The sequence below is a fragment of the Cherax quadricarinatus genome, chromosome 8 (assembly GCF_038502225.1).
Source record: "Cherax quadricarinatus isolate ZL_2023a chromosome 8, ASM3850222v1, whole genome shotgun sequence".
In the NCBI taxonomy this organism is placed as follows: domain Eukaryota; kingdom Metazoa; phylum Arthropoda; class Malacostraca; order Decapoda; family Parastacidae; genus Cherax; species Cherax quadricarinatus.
In genome coordinates this window covers 12586000-12603973 of record NC_091299.1, presented here as the reverse complement: position 1 = coordinate 12603973, position 17974 = coordinate 12586000, and the positions used below count along the sequence as shown (strand labels likewise).

Below are 17974 nucleotides of genomic sequence, written 5' to 3'. Positions count from 1 at the left end.
GGGTGGTTATGTGTGAGTGAGGTTATGTGTGAGTGAGGGTGGTTATGTGTGAGCGAGGGTGGTTATGTGTGAGCGAGGGTGGTTATGTGTGAGCGAGAGTGGTTATGTGTGAGTGAGGTTATGTGTGAGTGAGGGTGGTTATGAGTGAGCGAGGGTGGTTATGTGTGAGTGAGGTTATGTGTGAGTGAGGGTGGTTATGTGTGAGCGAGGGTGGTTATGTGTGAGCGAGGGTGGTTATGTGTGAGTGAGGTTATGTGTGAGTGAGGGTGGTTATGTGTGAGCGAGGGTGGTTATGTGTGAGCGAGGGTGGTTATGTGTGAGCGAGGGTGGTTATGTGTGAGCGAGGGTGGTTATGTGTGAGTGAGGGTGGTTATGTGTGAGTGAGGTTATGTGTGAGTGAGAGTGGTTATGTGTGAGTGAGGGTGGTTATGTGTGAGTGAGGGTGGTTATGTGTGAGTGAGGGTGGTTATGTGTGAGCGAGGGTGGTTATGTGTGAGTGAGGGTGGTTATGTGTGAGTGAGGTTATGTGTGAGTGAGGGTGGTTATGTGTGAGCGAGGGTGGTTATGTGTGAGTGAGGGTGGTTATGTGTGAGTGAGGTTATGTGTGAGTGAGGGTGGTTATGTGTGAGCGAGGGTGGTTATGTGTGAGTGAGGGTGGTTATGTGTGAGCGAGGGTGGTTATGTGTGAGCGAGGGTGGTTATGTGTGAGTGAGGGTGGTTATGTGTGAGTGAGGTTATGTGTGAGTGAGGGTGGTTATGTGTGAGCGAGGGTGGTTATGTGTGAGCGAGGGTGGTTATGTGTGAGCGAGGGTGGTTATGTGTGAGTGAGGGTGGTTATGTGTGAGTGAGGTTATGTGTGAGTGAGAGTGGTTATGTGTGAGTGAGGGTGGTTATGTGTGAGTGAGGGTGGTTATGTGTGAGTGAGGGTGGTTATGTGTGAGCGAGAGTGGTTATGTGTGAGTGAGGGTGGTTATGTGTGAGTGAGGGTGGTTATGTGTGAGTGAGGGTGGTTATGTGTGAGCGAGGGTGGTTATGTGTGAGTGAGGTTATGTGTGAGTGAGGGTGGTTATGTGTGAGCGAGGGTGGTTATGTGTGAGCGAGGGTGGTTATGTGTGAGTGAGGGTGGTTATGTGTGAGTGAGGTTATGTGTGAGTGAGAGTGGTTATGTGTGAGTGAGGGTGGTTATGTGTGAGCGAGAGTGGTTATGTGTGAGTGAGAGTGGTTATGTGTGAGTGAGAGTGGTTATGTGTGAGTGAGAGTGGTTATGTGTGAGTGAGAGTGGTTATGTGTGAGTGAGGGTGGTTATGTGTGAGTGAGAGTGGTTATGTGTGAGTGAGAGTGGTTATGTGTGAGTGAGAGTGGTTATGTGTGAGTGAGGGTGGTTATGTGTGAGTGAGAGTGGTTATGTGTGAGTGAGAGTGGTTATGTGTGAGTGAGAGTGGTTATGTGTGAGTGAGGGTGGTTATGTGTGAGTGAGAGTGGTTATGTGTGAGTGAGAGTGGTTATGTGTGAGTGAGAGTGGTTATGTGTGAGTGAGAGTGGTTATGTGTGAGTGAGAGTGGTTATGTGTGAGTGAGGGTGGTTATGTGTGAGTGAGAGTGGTTATGTGTGAGTGAGAGTGGTTATGTGTGAGTGAGGGTGGTTATGTGTGAGTGAGAGTGGTTATGTGTGAGTGAGAGTGGTTATGTGTGAGTGAGAGTGGTTATGTGTGAGTGAGGGTGGTTATGTGTGAGTGAGGGTGGTTATGTGTGAGTGAGGGTGGTTATGTGTGAGTGAGAGTGGTTATGTGTGAGTGAGAGTGGTTATGTGTGAGTGAGAGTGGTTATGTGTGAGTGAGGGTGTGGTTATGTGTGAGTGAGGGTGGTTATGTGTGAGTGAGGGTGGTTATGTGTGAGTGAGAGTGGTTATGTGTGAGTGAGAGTGGTTATGTGTGAGTGAGAGTGGTTATGTGTGAGTGAGGGTGGTTATGTGTGAGTGAGGGTGGTTATGTGTGAGTGAGGGTGGTTATGTGTGAGTGAGAGTGGTTATGTGTGAGTGAGGGTGGTTATGTGTGAGTGAGGGTGGTTATGTGTGAGTGAGGGTGGTTATGTGTGAGCGAGAGTGGTTATGTGTGAGTGAGGGTGGTTATGTGTGAGTGAGGGTGGTTATGTGTGAGCGAGGGTGGTTATGTGTGAGTGAGGTTATGTGTGAGTGAGAGTGGTTATGTGTGAGTGAGGGTGGTTATGTGTGAGCGAGGGTGGTTATGTGTGAGTGAGGTTATGTGTGAGTGAGAGTGGTTATGTGTGAGTGAGGGTGGTTATGTGTGAGTGAGGGTGGTTATGAGTGAGGGTGGTTATGTGTGAGTGAGGGTGGTTATGTGTGAGTGAGGGTGGTTATGTGTGAGTGAGGGTGGTTATGTGTGAGTGAGGGTGGTTATGTGTGAGTGAGATGTGTGAGTGAGGGTGGTTATGTGTGAGTGAGAGTGGTTATGTGTGAGTGAGGGTGGTTATGTGTGAGTGAGAGTGGTTATGTGTGAGTGAGGGTGGTTATGTGTGAGTGAGGGTGGTTATGTGTGAGTGAGAGTGGTTATGTGTGAGTGAGGTTATGTGTGAGTGAGGTTATGTGTGAGTGAGAGTGGTTATGTGTGAGTGAGAGTGGTTATGTGTGAGTGAGGGTGGTTATGTGTGAGTGAGGGTGGTTATGTGTGAGTGAGGGTGGTTATGTGTGAGTGAGGGTGGTTATGTGTGAGTGAGGTTATGTGTGAGTGAGGTTATGTGTGAGTGAGAGTGGTTATGTGTGAGTGAGGGTGGTTATGTGTGAGTGAGGGTGGTTATGTGTGAGTGAGTGTGGTTATGTGTGAGTGAGAGTGTGTGTGTGTGAGGGTGGTTATGTGTGAGTGAGAGTGGTTATGTGTGAGTGAGATGTGTGAGTGAGGTATGTGTGAGTGAGAGTGGTTATGTGTGAGTGAGAGTGTGTGTGAGTGAGGGTGGTTATGTGTGAGTGAGAGTGGTTATGTGTGAGTGAGAGTGGTTATGTGTGAGTGAGAGTGGTTATGTGTGAGTGATGTGTGAGTGAGGTGGTTATGTGTGAGTGAGATGTGGTTATGTGTGAGTGAGGTGGTTATGTGTGAGTGAGAGTGGTTATGTGTGAGTGAGAGTGTTTATGTGTGAGTGAGGGTGGTTATGTGTGAGTGAGAGTGGTTATGTGTGAGTGAGAGTGGTTATGTGTGAGTGAGAGTGGTTATGTGTGAGTGAGGGTGGTTATGTGTGAGTGAGAGTGGTTATGTGTGAGTGAGGTTATGTGTGAGTGAGAGTGGTTATGTGTGAGTGAGAGTGGTTATGTGTGAGTGAGGGTGGTTATGTGTGAGTGAGAGTGGTTATGTGTGAGTGAGAGTGGTTATGTGTGAGTGAGAGTGGTTATGTGTGAGTGAGAGTGGTTATGTGTGAGTGAGAGTGGTTATGTGTGAGTGAGAGTGGTTATGTGTGAGTGAGAGTGGTTATGTGTGAGTGAGGGTGGTTATGTGTGAGTGAGAGTGGTTATGTGTGAGTGAGAGTGGTTATGTGTGAGTGAGAGTGGTTATGTGTGAGTGAGAGTGGTTATGTGTGAGTGAGAGTGTGTGAGTAGAGTGGTGTGTGAGTGAGAGTGGTTATGTGTGAGTGAGAGTGGTTATGTGTGAGCGAGGGTGGTTATGTGTGAGTGAGAGTGGTTATGTGTGAGTGAGGGTGGTTATGTGTGAGTGAGAGTGGTTATGTGTGAGTGAGGGTGGTTATGTGTGAGTGAGGGTGGTTATGTGTGAGTGAGGGTGGTTATGTGTGAGTGAGAGTGGTTATGTGTGAGTGAGAGTGGTTATGTGTGAGTGAGAGTGGTTATGTGTGAGTGAGAGTGGTTATGTGTGAGCGAGGTTATGTGTGAGTGAGAGTGGTTATGTGTGAGTGAGAGTGGTTATGTGTGAGTGAGGGTGGTTATGTGTGAGTGAGAGTGGTTATGTGTGAGTGAGAGTGGTTATGTGTGAGTGAGAGTGGTTATGTGTGAGTGAGGTTATGTGTGAGTGAGGTTATGTGTGAGTGAGAGTGGTTATGTGTGAGTGAGAGTGGTTATGTGTGAGTGAGAGTGGTTATGTGTGAGTGAGAGTGGTTATGTGTGAGTGAGAGTGGTTATGTGTGAGTGAGAGTGGTTATGTGTGAGTGAGGGTGGTTATGTGTGAGTGAGAGTGGTTATGTGTGAGTGAGAGTGGTTATGTGTGAGTGAGATGTGTGAGTGAGAGTGGTTATGTGGGAGTGAGAGTGGTTATGTGTGAGTGAGTGTGGTTATGTGTGAGTGAGTGTGGTTATGTGTGAGTGAGAGTGGTTATGTGTGAGTGAGAGTGGTTATGTGTGAGTGAGAGTGGTTATGAGAGAGTGAGGGTATGTGTGAGTGAGTGTGGTTATGTGTGAGTGAGTGTGGTTATGTGTGAGTGAGATGTGTGAGTGAGAGTGGTTAGGTGTGAGTGAGGGTGGTTATGTGTGAGTGAGAGTGGTTATGTGTGAGTGAGGTTATGTGTGAGTGAGGTTATGTGTGAGTGAGAGTGGTTATGTGTGAGTGAGAGTGGTTATGTGTGAGTGAGGGTGGTTATGTGTGAGTGAGAGTGGTTATGTGTGAGTGAGAGTGGTTATGTGTGAGTGAGAGTGGTTATGTGTGAGCGAGGGTGGTTATGTGTGAGTGAGAGTGGTTATGTGTGAGTGAGGGTGGTTATGTGTGAGTGAGGGTGGTTATGTGTGAGTGAGAGTGGTTATGTGTGAGTGAGAGTGGTTATGTGTGAGTGAGAGTGGTTATGTGTGAGTGAGAGTGGTTATGTGTGAGTGAGGGTGGTTATGTGTGAGTGAGAGTGGTTATGTGTGAGTGAGAGTGGTTATGTGTGAGTGAGAGTGGTTATGTGTGAGTGAGAGTGGTTATGTGTGAGTGAGAGTGGTTATGTGTGAGTGAGAGTGGTTATGTGTGAGTGAGGGTGGTTATGTGTGAGTGAGAGTGGTTATGTGTGAGTGAGAGTGGTTATGTGTGAGTGAGAGTGGTTATGTGTGAGTGAGAGTGGTTATGTGTGAGTGAGGGTGGTTATGTGTGAGTGAGGGTGGTTATGTGTGAGTGAGAGTGGTTATGTGTGAGTGAGAGTGGTTATGTGTGAGTGAGGGTGGTTATGTGTGAGTGAGAGTGGTTATGTGTGAGTGAGAGTGGTTATGTGTGAGTGAGAGTGGTTATGTGTGAGCGAGGGTGGTTATGTGTGAGTGAGGGTGGTTATGTGTGAGTGAGAGTGGTTATGTGTGAGCGAGGGTGGTTATGTGTGAGTGAGAGTGGTTATGTGTGAGTGAGGGTGGTTATGTGTGAGCGAGGGTGGTTATGTGTGAGTGAGGGTGGTTATGTGTGAATGAGGGTGGTTATGTGTGAGTGAGGGTGGTTATGTGTGAGGTTAGGTGTGAGTGAGGGTGGTTATGTGTGAGTGAGGGTGGTTATGTGTGAGGTTAGGTGTGAGTGAGGGTGGTTATGTGTGAGTGAGGGTGGTTATGTGTGAGGTTAGGTGTGAGTGAGGATGGTTATGAGTGAGCGAGGGTGGTTATGTGTGAGTGAGGTTATGTGTAAGTGAGGTTAGGTGTGAGTGAGGGTGGTTATGTGTGAGAGAGGGTGGTTATGTGTGAGTGAGGTTATGTGTGAGTGAGGGTGGTTATGTGTGAGCGAGGGTGGTTATGTGTGAATGAGGGTGGTTATGTGTGAGCAAGAGTGGGTATGTGTGAGCGAGAGTGGTTATGTGTGAATGAGGGTGGTTATGTGTGAGTGAGGGTGGTTATGTGTGAGTGAGGTTAGGTGTGAGTGAGGATGGTTATGAGTGAGCGAGGGTGGTTATGTGTGAGTGAGGTTAGGTGTGAGTGAGGGTGGTTATGTGTAAGTGAGGTTAGGTGTGAGTGAGGGTGGTTATGTGTGAGCGAGGGTGGTTATGTGTGAGTGAGGTTAGGTGTGAGTGAGGGTGGTTATGTGTAAGTGAGGTTAGGTGTGAGTGAGGGTGGTTATGTGTGAGTGAGGTTAGGTGTGAGTGAGAGTGGTTATGTGTGAGTGAGGTTAGGTGTGAGTGAGGGTGGTTATGTGTAAGTGAGGTTAGGTGTGAGTGAGGGTGGTTATGTGGGGGTGGTTATGTGTGAGTGAGGTTAGGTGTGAGTGAGGGTGGTTATGTGTGAATTAGGTTAGTTATGAGTGAGGGTGGTTATGTGAGTGAGGTTAGGTGTGAGTAAGGGTGGTTATACGTGAATGAGGTTAGGTGTGAGTGAGGTTAGGTGTGAGTGAGGGTGGTTATGTGTGAGTGGGGGTGGTTATGTGTGAGTGAGGTTAGGTGTGACTCAGGGTGGTTATTCGTGAATGAGGTTAGGTGTGAGTGAGGGTGGTTATGTGTGAGTGAGGTCAGGTATGAGGGACGGTGGTTATATGTGAGTGAGGTCAGGTATGAGTGAGGGTGGTTATGGTTGAGTGAGGTCAGGTATGAGTGAGGGTGGTTATGGTTGAGTGAGGTCAGGTATGAGTGAGGGTGGTTATGGTTGAGTGAGGTCAGGTATGAGTGAGGGTGGTTATGGTTGAGTGAGGTCAGGTATGAGTGAGGGTGGTTATGGTTGAGTGATGTCAGGTATGAGTGAGGGTGGTTATGGTTGAGTGAGGTCAGGTATGAGTGAGGGTGGTTATGGTTGAGTGAGGTCAGGTATGAGTGAGGGTGGTTATGGTTGAGTGAGGTCAGGTATGAGTGAGGGTGGTTATGGTTGAGTGAGGTCAGGTATGAGTGAGGGTGGTTATGGTTGAGTGAGGTCAGGTATGAGTGAGGGTGGTTATGTGTGAGTGAGGTCAGGTATGAGTGAGGGTGGTTATGGTTGAGTGAGGTCAGGTATGAGTGAGGGTGGTTATGGGTACATAGGTGCTGTCTCGGGAGCCAGAGACAGGTCATCGTAAGATTGAGACTCGTGCCAGGACTACGGTCTTGGCGAACATTATACATACATACGAACAGTCTCATTTAACAAGGAAAAAAACTCGTTTTTCATCTGTTTTCAAAATATGGAACGAAAGCTGAGGCTTCAATTATACACATCAGACTGTTGGTTTAGCCTACAAAGGCGTACCAGTTGCAAGCTTAATAATACCTTATACAGTATTTAAGAATTGTTATTGTTACTTTCTAATGGAATCTTATGCGTAGGTAGTGCGAGTAAGAGTTTATAAATATTATAGGACTAAAACTAAAGAGAAGTAAACTGAAACCGGATGTGTTTGTGCAGCTGTGGTATCCACTTATCCCCTAAGTTCAGCCTCCTCTACCTCAATGCACGCTCAAGGACTTATTCAGGGGGGTAAGGGAATACTTCATACAAGTCTAATGGAGCAAAATATAAAATATGTATGCTTGTGCATATGTATGCATGTATGTATGTACATTTTTTTGCGTGTGTATGCAGTGTTGTGCATTCGTGTGTGTATGTACTTAAGTATAGTTTTGTGACTGTATGAATGTTCGTGTGTACTATATGAGTGTGTATACGAGGACACTAACAGTAACATTATCAGTCTTCGTCTAGTACAATAAACCGGTGCTGAATGCTTGAAGCAAATTATAAGATGCCTTGTAAAGTTGTCAGATGCATTCCAAGAATCCTGGAATAATCTATACAACAATAACAGCGGGAATCTGCACACGCCGATCGAATGACTCGTCGAGCAATAAACGATACTTTGGAGGAAACAAAACTGAGTCACCCACTTCAAGGCATCCTTCTGGAAATAATGAGTGACTAGATTATAAGACGTATGCTGCCACATGGTAACGAAACTTTAATACGTTTTATGTTTTGCTTTCCCTTTCACTACAGCTGCTGTAGCGACGGTTCTCACAGAGAAACGCCTTAATGTGTTATTGTCACTCAACTGAAGTCTCCCAGCTCAAGCTGATATATTTGGTCATTACCTCATATGTGTTACTCATCTTGTACAATAACAGAAAGAAAAAATAGTTTAACGTGATGCTCTGACCTTGAAAAAACGTCAGGTTGATCAGGGTAGCAGCACGAGGCTGTTGCAGTTGATATTGTTAAAAAAAATGACTAGATGGCATACCTGGAGTATACCTCTGAAGGGTGTTTCAAGAATCAACGCCCCGGAGGCTCGGTCTAAGACCAAGTCTCGCGGTGGATCAGGGCCTGATTAACCAGGCATTTTTTTTTTTTTTTTTGGGTTGTGTGTTGTCTCAAAGATACTCTGAAAAATAACACTGAATACATTTAAATATTAACCTGTTTCTCGTGACTTACAAATATTATCAGCTTAATTTCGATAATTTACGTTCAGTACCGTGTACAAAATCAAGAAGAACCATACACGGTACAGTACTGTCGTGCTGAGCGATTATTATTTTTATGTTTATCTGGAGTCACTAAACTCTCAGGGTTCGTGCAGCACCTGTAGAATGAGGTACGTGAGGCATTCAGGTTTACTCCAAGGAAGCGGAGGGTAGCTCAAATTCCCTATCTCAGGTACCCTTCACCGGCGTCAGAGTTCTTTCCTACAGAGGTATTTATATCTTGGTTTGTGCACCATTTTCTTCCGATCATCTAGATCTGTAAATGGTTGGGTAATGGGGGTTTAAAGTCAATCGACTACACGACGTCATTAATGCTGTATGCCACCTGTTCACCTCCAGTCAAAAATGGTTTCGCCCTAAAAATAGAGATTAAACTCTTAGTGTATATACAGTGAGATATATACCTCTCGGTGTATGCATCTTGTGACTATGAATAACCACTGCATGACTAAGTGACTATGTATAACCACTGCATGACTAAGAAACTTGTCTATCTTGTTTTGTTGATCACATGATCTAAATATTTGGCTTGAAGTAGAGGGCTTTTTTTCTGGTTTAAATAACACAGTGGATAATATAAACATATATTTTTGAACAAATAATAACATTTCATAGTTAAAACACAACCAATACAAATAATATTTCTTTTACCAAATATGCTTTATAAACGTCTATAAAAACACAACTGGTAGTGTGTCTACGGCACACCGTATAGGCTAGATGGAGTACTCACTGACACACCACCTCCTCCAACTTTAAAACCTGCGCTGCCAAAGGCACCATCACCTACAAAGCTACTGCCACCTCCAAAGCCGCCAACAAAACCGCCGCTCAAGCCTCCACCGAAATCACCGCCCAAACCACCACCAAAAGCACCGCCAACGACCTGGCCGCCTCCATGAGCGGCGGAGCTGAGAGCAGACTTGAGGTCACCACCGGTTGGCAAAGTCGGGTTGTCGCCTTCGGCATAGTTGACGAAGTACACTTGAGGAGTATGTTGCTCAGGTTGTGGGATGTGGACGACCTTGTGGTCTATTTCAGGCCGCTTGTTGAGGACGTAAACAACGTTCTTCTGTTGTGGTGGTGGCACGATGATCGGTTCTACACCTAGTCCGCTTTCTGGGGCATGGATGAAAATAACATTATGTTCAACCTTAGGTGGAGGAATGTAAGGTTTTGGACCTACGAGTGGAGCCACAGGTGGAGCTTTGTACACAAACAGATTGCGGGTGACTAGAGGAGTTACACAGCTTCCGTCAACATGAAGGATCTTTCCTCCACCACAGCCGCCACCGTAGCCACCGCCAACGCCGCCGATGAGCCCGCCGCCAACACCACCAACGAACCCGCCTCCAATCGCCCCACCACCTGAGAGGAGCAAATCGTCTCCAAATCCACCACCGCCAGCGGCGAACGCTGGACCAGCGGGGGTTGGGAGGCTGTAGCCTAAAGAACCAGCGTGGGCGGCAGCCACCAACACTGAGGCAAGGATCTGAAGACAACGTGGTAATTTGTATAATTAATCTTGTGTGTCATGTTATCCAGTTCATTTTAATCATGTTTTTTTTTCTGAGACTAAACAAAGAAACAATCGTAGAGGATAATAATAAATAAGAAACCATGATGGCAGTTATTAATTAACACTACTTGACGAATAAGACACGTGTACCATTTAAATATATTTAGTGACGGAACGTTTCGTCTGCACAACATTCTTCAGTCAAATACAGGGGAATCTAACACTGAAGACAGCATCAGTTTCAATCCGTCTACCAGGGCAGATGGTTACTCGCTCAGGCTTGAGAGACTGACCACATCCTAGTAAAGCTGAATGACTGATCACGTTAAAACTACTACTACTGCAAGTGAAGATAAATGCTGCACAGGCGAAACGTTTCACCAATGGATTGTTTATCAACCTGTCGCTTGCTTGTAGTTTTCATAAACACTGTTATACTTTCCTCCATTAAATTTAGACTTGTGAAAAAAAAAATAAAAAAATACATATATAAGTATGAACAATCTTGTATAAAATATTAAAAAAAAAACAAAAAAAAACACGAAAAGCGAGGAAAAAATATTAATGAAAACTTGTTAAATATTTAACAACATGGTGTATGTAGAGATACAATTATCAATATATTAGAATAATAATTGCACAATAAGTCTTTGTATTTCTTAGTGTACATAAACTTACATTATTCCCTACTTTGTTGATTAAGAGTATTTGTTCTTAATGGTAGTGACAAAGTGGATTGAGGCCTTAGTGACCATCGTACAGCTGATAGATACCAAACATAACAGTCTATTTTCGAACACAAAGATAAATGTAAAAATAATTAATTTCACATATGAGCAGTTAGTGAACAAATCTAAAAAAATTTTTTTTGCCAGTGCCACTGTTGCTAGGAAAGAGACCGCTGGTAGAAAATGGAATAGTTTCCTAGACAAAACACTACGTCACTGTTGGGGCAGAGTATAAACACAAGTGTTTCGAGTCGTGGAACACTTATCACTGAAATGGAGTCGAGATTTGGCTGCTACCAGGCACTACTCACCAGGAGCTTCATGGTGGAGTATTATGTCGACCCAAGTCGTCCGCTGTCTTTATATACTTGCCTCTCACTCTTGCTTAGTTGCCTTCCTTCATAGCACTTCCTCCATTCTCTTCCTTGTGGTGTGCTCCAACCGGCTCACGCGGGGTCATTGGTGCTCGGTGGCGCAACCTAGTATCGCTAAAGTTGACTTTTGTGAGTTCAGTCACTAACTTGGGCGTGGGAACTGTCTACTGATTGATCAGCTTGTGAAACATTTCACGTCAACAGTATACCATAAACTTTCTTCTCTGTAGTGCTGATGTGTCTGCTTATCATTAACCATGAGCGAAAACATGCTCTTTAGATTTTTTAAAGGTATATTTCACACCTCACGGTGGTTGTGGTTTATTTTTAGATGTCTGGATTGAGAGAGATTTTCTCTAAACATGTACGATATACAGCTGGAACCCCACACCTGTCATAGAGCCTCGCTTGTCATCCTGAAAATGTTCAGTAGTTCATTGAAAATCAGGTTTTGTAATGTTCAACGTAGACAGATCATATGAAAACCCATACTAAGATAATTATCTGGTCAGAGTTGTGCTCCAGGTCCCCGTGTAATAATGCACTGCATAAAACAAGCACCGCCCACTTCCTGTGAAGTCGCGCATTGCTCACATGGGTTACAATATGCTCCAGTTGTTGTTACCGTTAAAAGTAAGAGTTTAATAATAATAATAATAATAATAATAATAATAACAACAACAACAAGAACAACAACAACAATAACAATAACAACAACAACAACAAGCATGCATCCCCAGTGGGGTACCTTTAGGCTACTTCAGGATTTTTTGTTTCCTTAAGTTTGCCGCTTATAACTTGAGAACGACTCATCCAATCGGCTTCAAATTTTCAATTCCTGTGTACTGTACTAGGAAGAGGCTCCTGCTACTACTGGCATGCTCGGGTGTCTTTTGGTTAAGGCAGAACCTGGAGGAAACGGCGTACTGTTGACACAGTTGTGGGGAGATTATCTGGGTAATGTTTTCATCACCTGAGATCAAGTTACACAGGATGCAAATTGCATTCATGTGTACTGTATACTGCATGCTTTTCCGTGCATCTACCGATTTGCTTCAAACCTTCATTGCTGATATATGTGCGAAGAAAGTTTGAATTATTTCAGCTCCTGGCCCTCTTAAGCGTGTTGATCTATATTTCCTGGGTCTTTTGAGGATGTTAAGCTACGTATAGGAGCTACATTTCTTGAATATACTAGCTTAAACTCTTGGGTCCCTTTAAGGCGTCGACCTCAAGCTCTTGGGCCTCTTGGAAACTTGAGTTACAGTTTCTCTGCCTCTTTAGGTTTCTGGGGGCCAGCTGCTATGTGCCCCTTGCATGCATTAAGGTTGTTGAATACATGGAATAGTTAGTGTATACGGGGGATACCTCTCTCGTATTCAGTGACCGAAACAAGTCTTTAATGTTTTTATCTTCTTCTTTTTCTTCTTTTTCTTCTTCTTCTTCTTCTTCTTCTTCTTCTTCTTCTTCTTCTTCTTCTTTTTCTTATTTTTATTATTATTATTAATTTTATATTATTTTTAACATTACTTACAATATTTTGGTGAGTGTGGTAAAAACCACAATAATATGTTTGATCAATTTGATGGAGTTAATATTGTAAAAATGTTTGTTCATTTTGTAAGTATGATGACGCCAAAATTACATTTAGTAAAATATTCGCAAATTGACTAACGAGCGTCGTCGTTCATAAAAACAACACTACACGTTTTGTCTTATTGTCTTAGGAAGAAAATATGGTAACCTGGATATTCCATCACACACGATGTTTCTTTTCCAAGAGCTGTAGCTCGACTGAATATGGTTGAAAACGAGTGTTTTACGCTACGTCAGTAAGGCAGCGTTGACCAACTTTCACAATGGTTAACTATTTTTTTTTTTTTGACACGGCAGCCGTGTCCCACAAAAGTAGGTGACTGAAACAATGGGAAAATATGTTTATATTAACTCATTAATGAACTGTCATTCTAGAAGGACGCTGACACAGCAGTTCAAAATGATATGCCGGACTGCAACATCTTCAGACTTCCTTCAGTGCAGGCACTGTACTTCCCACCACCTCTTGAAGTCTTGTCCGACTAACCGGTTTCCTGTGAATCCTTTATAAAGGTTACCTTGCTTGCACTATAATATTAGGTCATATAAAAAAATCTATTCTGATCTAACATATATGCCTGATAAATGCGTAAGCTCCTACCACTCAAAAAGTTAACATCTACAATCCATACCTTCTTGGGATGACACCTGCACTGTTAAACATCCCCTAATTTATACATGTTCTTGTTCAGTCACAACTTCTGTCATTTCTAAAGGATTAGATAATGTCAGCAACTTCGTTTATGCTCTCTGAATTACACCATTCGTTCCCCATCACTCTCTTCTAGTATATATTCTCTTTGTTTTCTGCATAACATTCACGTCACACGAAGATATAAACATATTCCTACTTCCTGCCTCGTCATTGCTGTAATATTTGAGGACCATGTTTCCCACCCACATAAAAATGATAGTACTTCTGTTTTATGGTACATTTCTCTTCCTGTATTCAATGATACATTTCTTCCTTGCCACAGACTCTTCAACACTCCGCCTACTTTTTTTCTTTCGGTTCTTGGATTCATTTTATCTTTCATATTCTCATCTGCAGTTGCATTTACTCCCAAATATGTAAACATATTCACTTCCTCCATACTCCCTCCAGTCTGACGTCTAATCTTTCGCTGTCAAAATTTTTCTTACTATCATCATCATCATTGTCCTTTCTGTACTCACTTTTAGTTTCCTTCTTTTACGTATTCTCCATTAGAGGTTTGCCGGTACTTCCGGCCCGGGTCTTCTCCATATGGTGACCCGGCCCTACGTATTCTCCCAAACTCCTCTATCAACCTTATTAGCTTCTCTACGGAATCTAATAGAGCAATGTATCAGTAAATAGCAATTTCAGTAGTTCCCACTTATCAGATTCATAATCCTTAAAATTCAACACACCAGCATTATCATATTTTACAACTCCATCAATGAATACATTAACCATCTGTGGCGACGTCCCACATCTGTTTTTACTGAAAAATGCTTCTCTTCTTTTTCTAGCTGCTGTAACATGAGCGTCAGTTTCCTCATAAAAACTTGGAAACTAAAAATAACCTTCCACTTTTTACATATTCCTGAAAAATCTGCCGCACTGAATTACTTATCACCCCATCACATGGCATTCCTAAATCCAAAAATTAGAAAGTCCCCTTACTCTTATCTAAATATTGTTCACTAATATGCAGTAATGTGAGCAACTGATCAATACATCTTCCTTTCCTATTTCTATCTTTCCTCTGTGTATATACCGATAATTAATTTTGGTAAATGGACAGATTTACAGTGTTTGTATATTTTATTTAGGCTTCCTTTCTGTCTCTGGTAGCTTCGTTTTTTTCGGTAATAAAGCTATCGTAAACTTCACAAAATATACTTAGTAAACCTATTTCTTATTCTTTATCTTGTTACCTTTCTCACTGTACAAAGAAACTTCATGCTTTCTGCCAGTCCTTTCTTTCATGTAAAGGAGTAAAGGATGAGGTTCTAGTTCTTAAAAACAGACTGAGAGATTAAAATCTTATTTAGATAAGATGATTGGTAAGTATAATGAGAAAGGTGAAGTGGTTCCCACTTCTGTTTCCAGAAGTGGAAGAAGGATGAATATGTGGAAGGTGGAAGCAGGATTAAAAATCAGGATTCTCTGGTGTTCTGCAGGACGAGGGTACAAGTTGTAATGTATGGCTCAACATAAAATAAAAAAAGGACTTAATTGTCTGAGGTGTGGGCAGAGCTTTCAGTAACAAGGAGGAAGGCACGGCAGAGAGTGTGTTTCTTTGATGCAGGTTTTGGTGATGTGGTTAACAGGTTAAAAAACTTCGTGTTAGGTAATAGGAAAAAAAAATGATCTGCCTCGCTGTAGGAAGCAATGATATTGGGAAATACAGGAAAAATTGGCTGCTGGTAAAGTACAAGTCAGGTGTTGTTCTGTGATCATATGTAACATTTTGCCTAGAAGAGGAGTGGGCAGTGGATGAATATTTAGGACAATGGGTGTAAATTGCTGGCTACACAAGTGCCTCAGGAAACTTGAAATTCCATTCATTGACAACTGGGATAATTTTTAATAGCAAATAAGATAATTATGCCAGGGATGAGGTGCATCTTTCTGCGGGTAGTGATAGTAGCATTAGCCAAGTCAGTCGTATAAGCCTTTGCTAAATTTTGTAAGACTAAACTAATTGAAGATAGAGGAATGGGTGTGTGTGTGGTAAACAAAAGGGGTTTGCAGCACAAGGGACAGAGAGAGAGCAAATTTTGCCAAGATTTGTTAGGAAAACGCCCCTAAAATAGGATAGTTCATGAAATAGCTGCTAGTAAAAACACAGGCACTGGTCTTCAAACAGAGACAGAGAAGAGCAGCAGGGAAACATCTTTCTTAGCACGTACTATACAGATACCCGGTGCGGAACTGATAGATATTATAACAATAATATCACTGCTACATTCTCTTCTTAGTTCAACCTGGAAAAAAGAGGGACATGCCTGCTGAATTCTACATAGAGGGATATAAATGATTCCACACTGAAGGTGTCAACAGAAAAGGTGGTGGAGTTACTATGTATGTTAGGGAAAACTTAAATTGTTACATCAGAAGTGATTGAAAGATGGAAGGAACTCACATGGAATCTGTTTAGTTGCAGTTTCTCGAAGGACATGTAAAGCTAATCTTTGGTGAGATCTAAGCACCTGATCGGACGCACCTAGATTGTGACGACCGTAAATTTCTATGGAAAGAAATTGCTGAGGCGTCTAGATATGAAAATGTAGTTTTTAGGGGGAGGATTTTTACTTCACCCAAATTGATTGGAACAGTTTGACAGGAAATGTAGCGTAACGAATTTCTAGTCTGAATATCTCAGGAAATTACCTCATAAACAAAGGCAAGGTCCCAAATTTTCGAGCCACAGATTATGTGGCTAATGGATTATTTAAGAAGTGTAGACTGGGGTTACCTGACAAGGGACTTTGGTGATGGTGGCCTGACAGACAGTGCTGATGGCAGCCATTAGGACTTTTTCAAAAGCGTTGTTCATGCCCCTCAAACTGCAAATAATCCTAATATAGAATTCGATGAAATATACTCTAAATAATCCCGAATGAATAAACAGTATACTAAAACATTACTTGGGTTAGAAGAGAGGTGATTACAAGCGAATCAAAAAGAGGAGAGGGTCACTTTATTGACCAATATATTTAATTTTACAGAGAAAAAAAATAAAAGAGGAATAAGGAAAGTCAAAAGAGAATATGAAATTAAGATTGTGAGGGAATCAAAGACTAACCCAAAATATTTTTTCCAGTTATAATAGACATAAGGAAAAAGATAGGCCAATTAAATGTAACTCAGGAAAACTTACTGTAGCAACAAAGAAATGTGGACCATTTTTAACTATTATTTCCTTTCAGTTTTATGCAAGAAGATACAAATGAAATCCCAGAGATCAATACTTGTGGAGGTCATGAGGAGAATATGTTACGTAAGCTCAAAGTCACTGGTGACATGGTCCTCAGACAACTTAATAGAGTGAAACCAAACAAGTCCTCCGGCCCCGACTAGCTGTTTTTCAAGGGTTCCAGAGGAACGTAAAGATACACTATGATAGTCAATGATCCAAGTCGGGCCTAAACGTCGTCATAGTTTCTTTCTCTTATGTGCGGGTTATTTGTGTATTGTTCCAGTCACGGTATTGTGCTTACCTGGAGTTTACCTGGAGAGAGTTCCGGGGGTCAACGCCCCCGCGGCCCGGTCTGAGACCAAGCCTCCTGGTGGATCAGAGCCTGATCAGCCAGGCTGTTGCTGCTGGCTGCACGCAAACCAACATACGAGCCACAGCCCGGCTGATCCGGAACTGACTTTAGGTGCTTGTCCAGTGCCAGCTTGAAGACTGCCAGGGGTCTGTTGGTAATCCCCCTTATGTGTGCTGGGAGGCAGTTGAACAGTCTCGGGCCCCTGACACTTATGCTCTGTGTTCTTTCTGAATGTAAGAAGGAACTTAGCAAACGATGGAGAAAGTAGCGGCACATGCTATAGGAGGAAAATTTATCTCCTGGGTCGAGGCATGGCTGACTGAAAGGCAGCAGTGTGCATAAGTAGGAATAAATCGAAATGGAGACCACTTACCAGTGATGATACACAGCGACCAGTACTAGGACTTTTACTGTTTACAGTCTACATAAATGGCATGGGTGAGGGAATAAATTACAACATATTATTGCGGATGATGCTAAAATATGCCGCAAACAATTTTTGATGAAGATACTATGATGACCTAGTTTAGTTACTCTTGTTATCGGTGAAGATACTATGATGAACTAGTTAAGTTACTCTTGTTATCGGTGAAGATACTATGATGAACTAGTTAAGTTACTCTTGTTATCGGTGAAGATGCTATTATGAACTAGTTAAGTTACTCTTGTTATCGGTGAAGTGACAAGAGGCAGTTCAAGGTGGGGAAATGAAAGGTTTTAATCGTAGGAAAAGAAAATAACTATAGTATTTACAAGCTAAATAATGTGGATCTTACCCATAGTAAATATAAAAAAGATTTAGAGGTTCTGGTTAGCAGAAACTTATAAGTACGACAACAATGCATCAGTGTTCTAAATAAAGTTAATCGGATTCTTCGACTTCATATCAAGAAGTATTGATATTGGAAGTTCTAAGGTTGTACTTCATCTTTATATATCTTTGAATAGACCTCATTTAAGTAATGCTGCTCAGTTCTGATCTCCATATTACTGAATGAACATAAATGCGCTGGAAACTCCAGAAAAGGATGAGGAAGTTGATCCCTTGCATCACAAACCTTTCCTACGTAAAATAAAGTGAACGCAGTGAACTTGCACTTCCTGGAAAGATGTAGAATTAGGAAGGATATGACTGAAATGTGAAAATGGAAAACAGGAATAAAGTGGACCCCCGGTT

General features: G+C 42.7%; 1 protein-coding gene across 1 annotated transcript; it reads right to left on the bottom strand.

The window, feature by feature from the left end:
* Window positions 1–8121: 8121 nt before the first annotated feature.
* Window positions 8122–11047, bottom strand: LOC128685317 (uncharacterized). Its single transcript, XM_053771806.2, has 2 exons — window positions 10897–11047; window positions 8122–9830 (listed from the first exon to the last, which is right to left on the bottom strand). The coding sequence occupies exons 1-2, from the start codon at window positions 10906–10908 to the stop codon at window positions 9036–9038; spliced, it is 807 nt and encodes a 268-aa protein (XP_053627781.1). The 5' UTR covers window positions 10909–11047; the 3' UTR covers window positions 8122–9035.
* Window positions 11048–17974: the final 6927 nt, after the last annotated feature.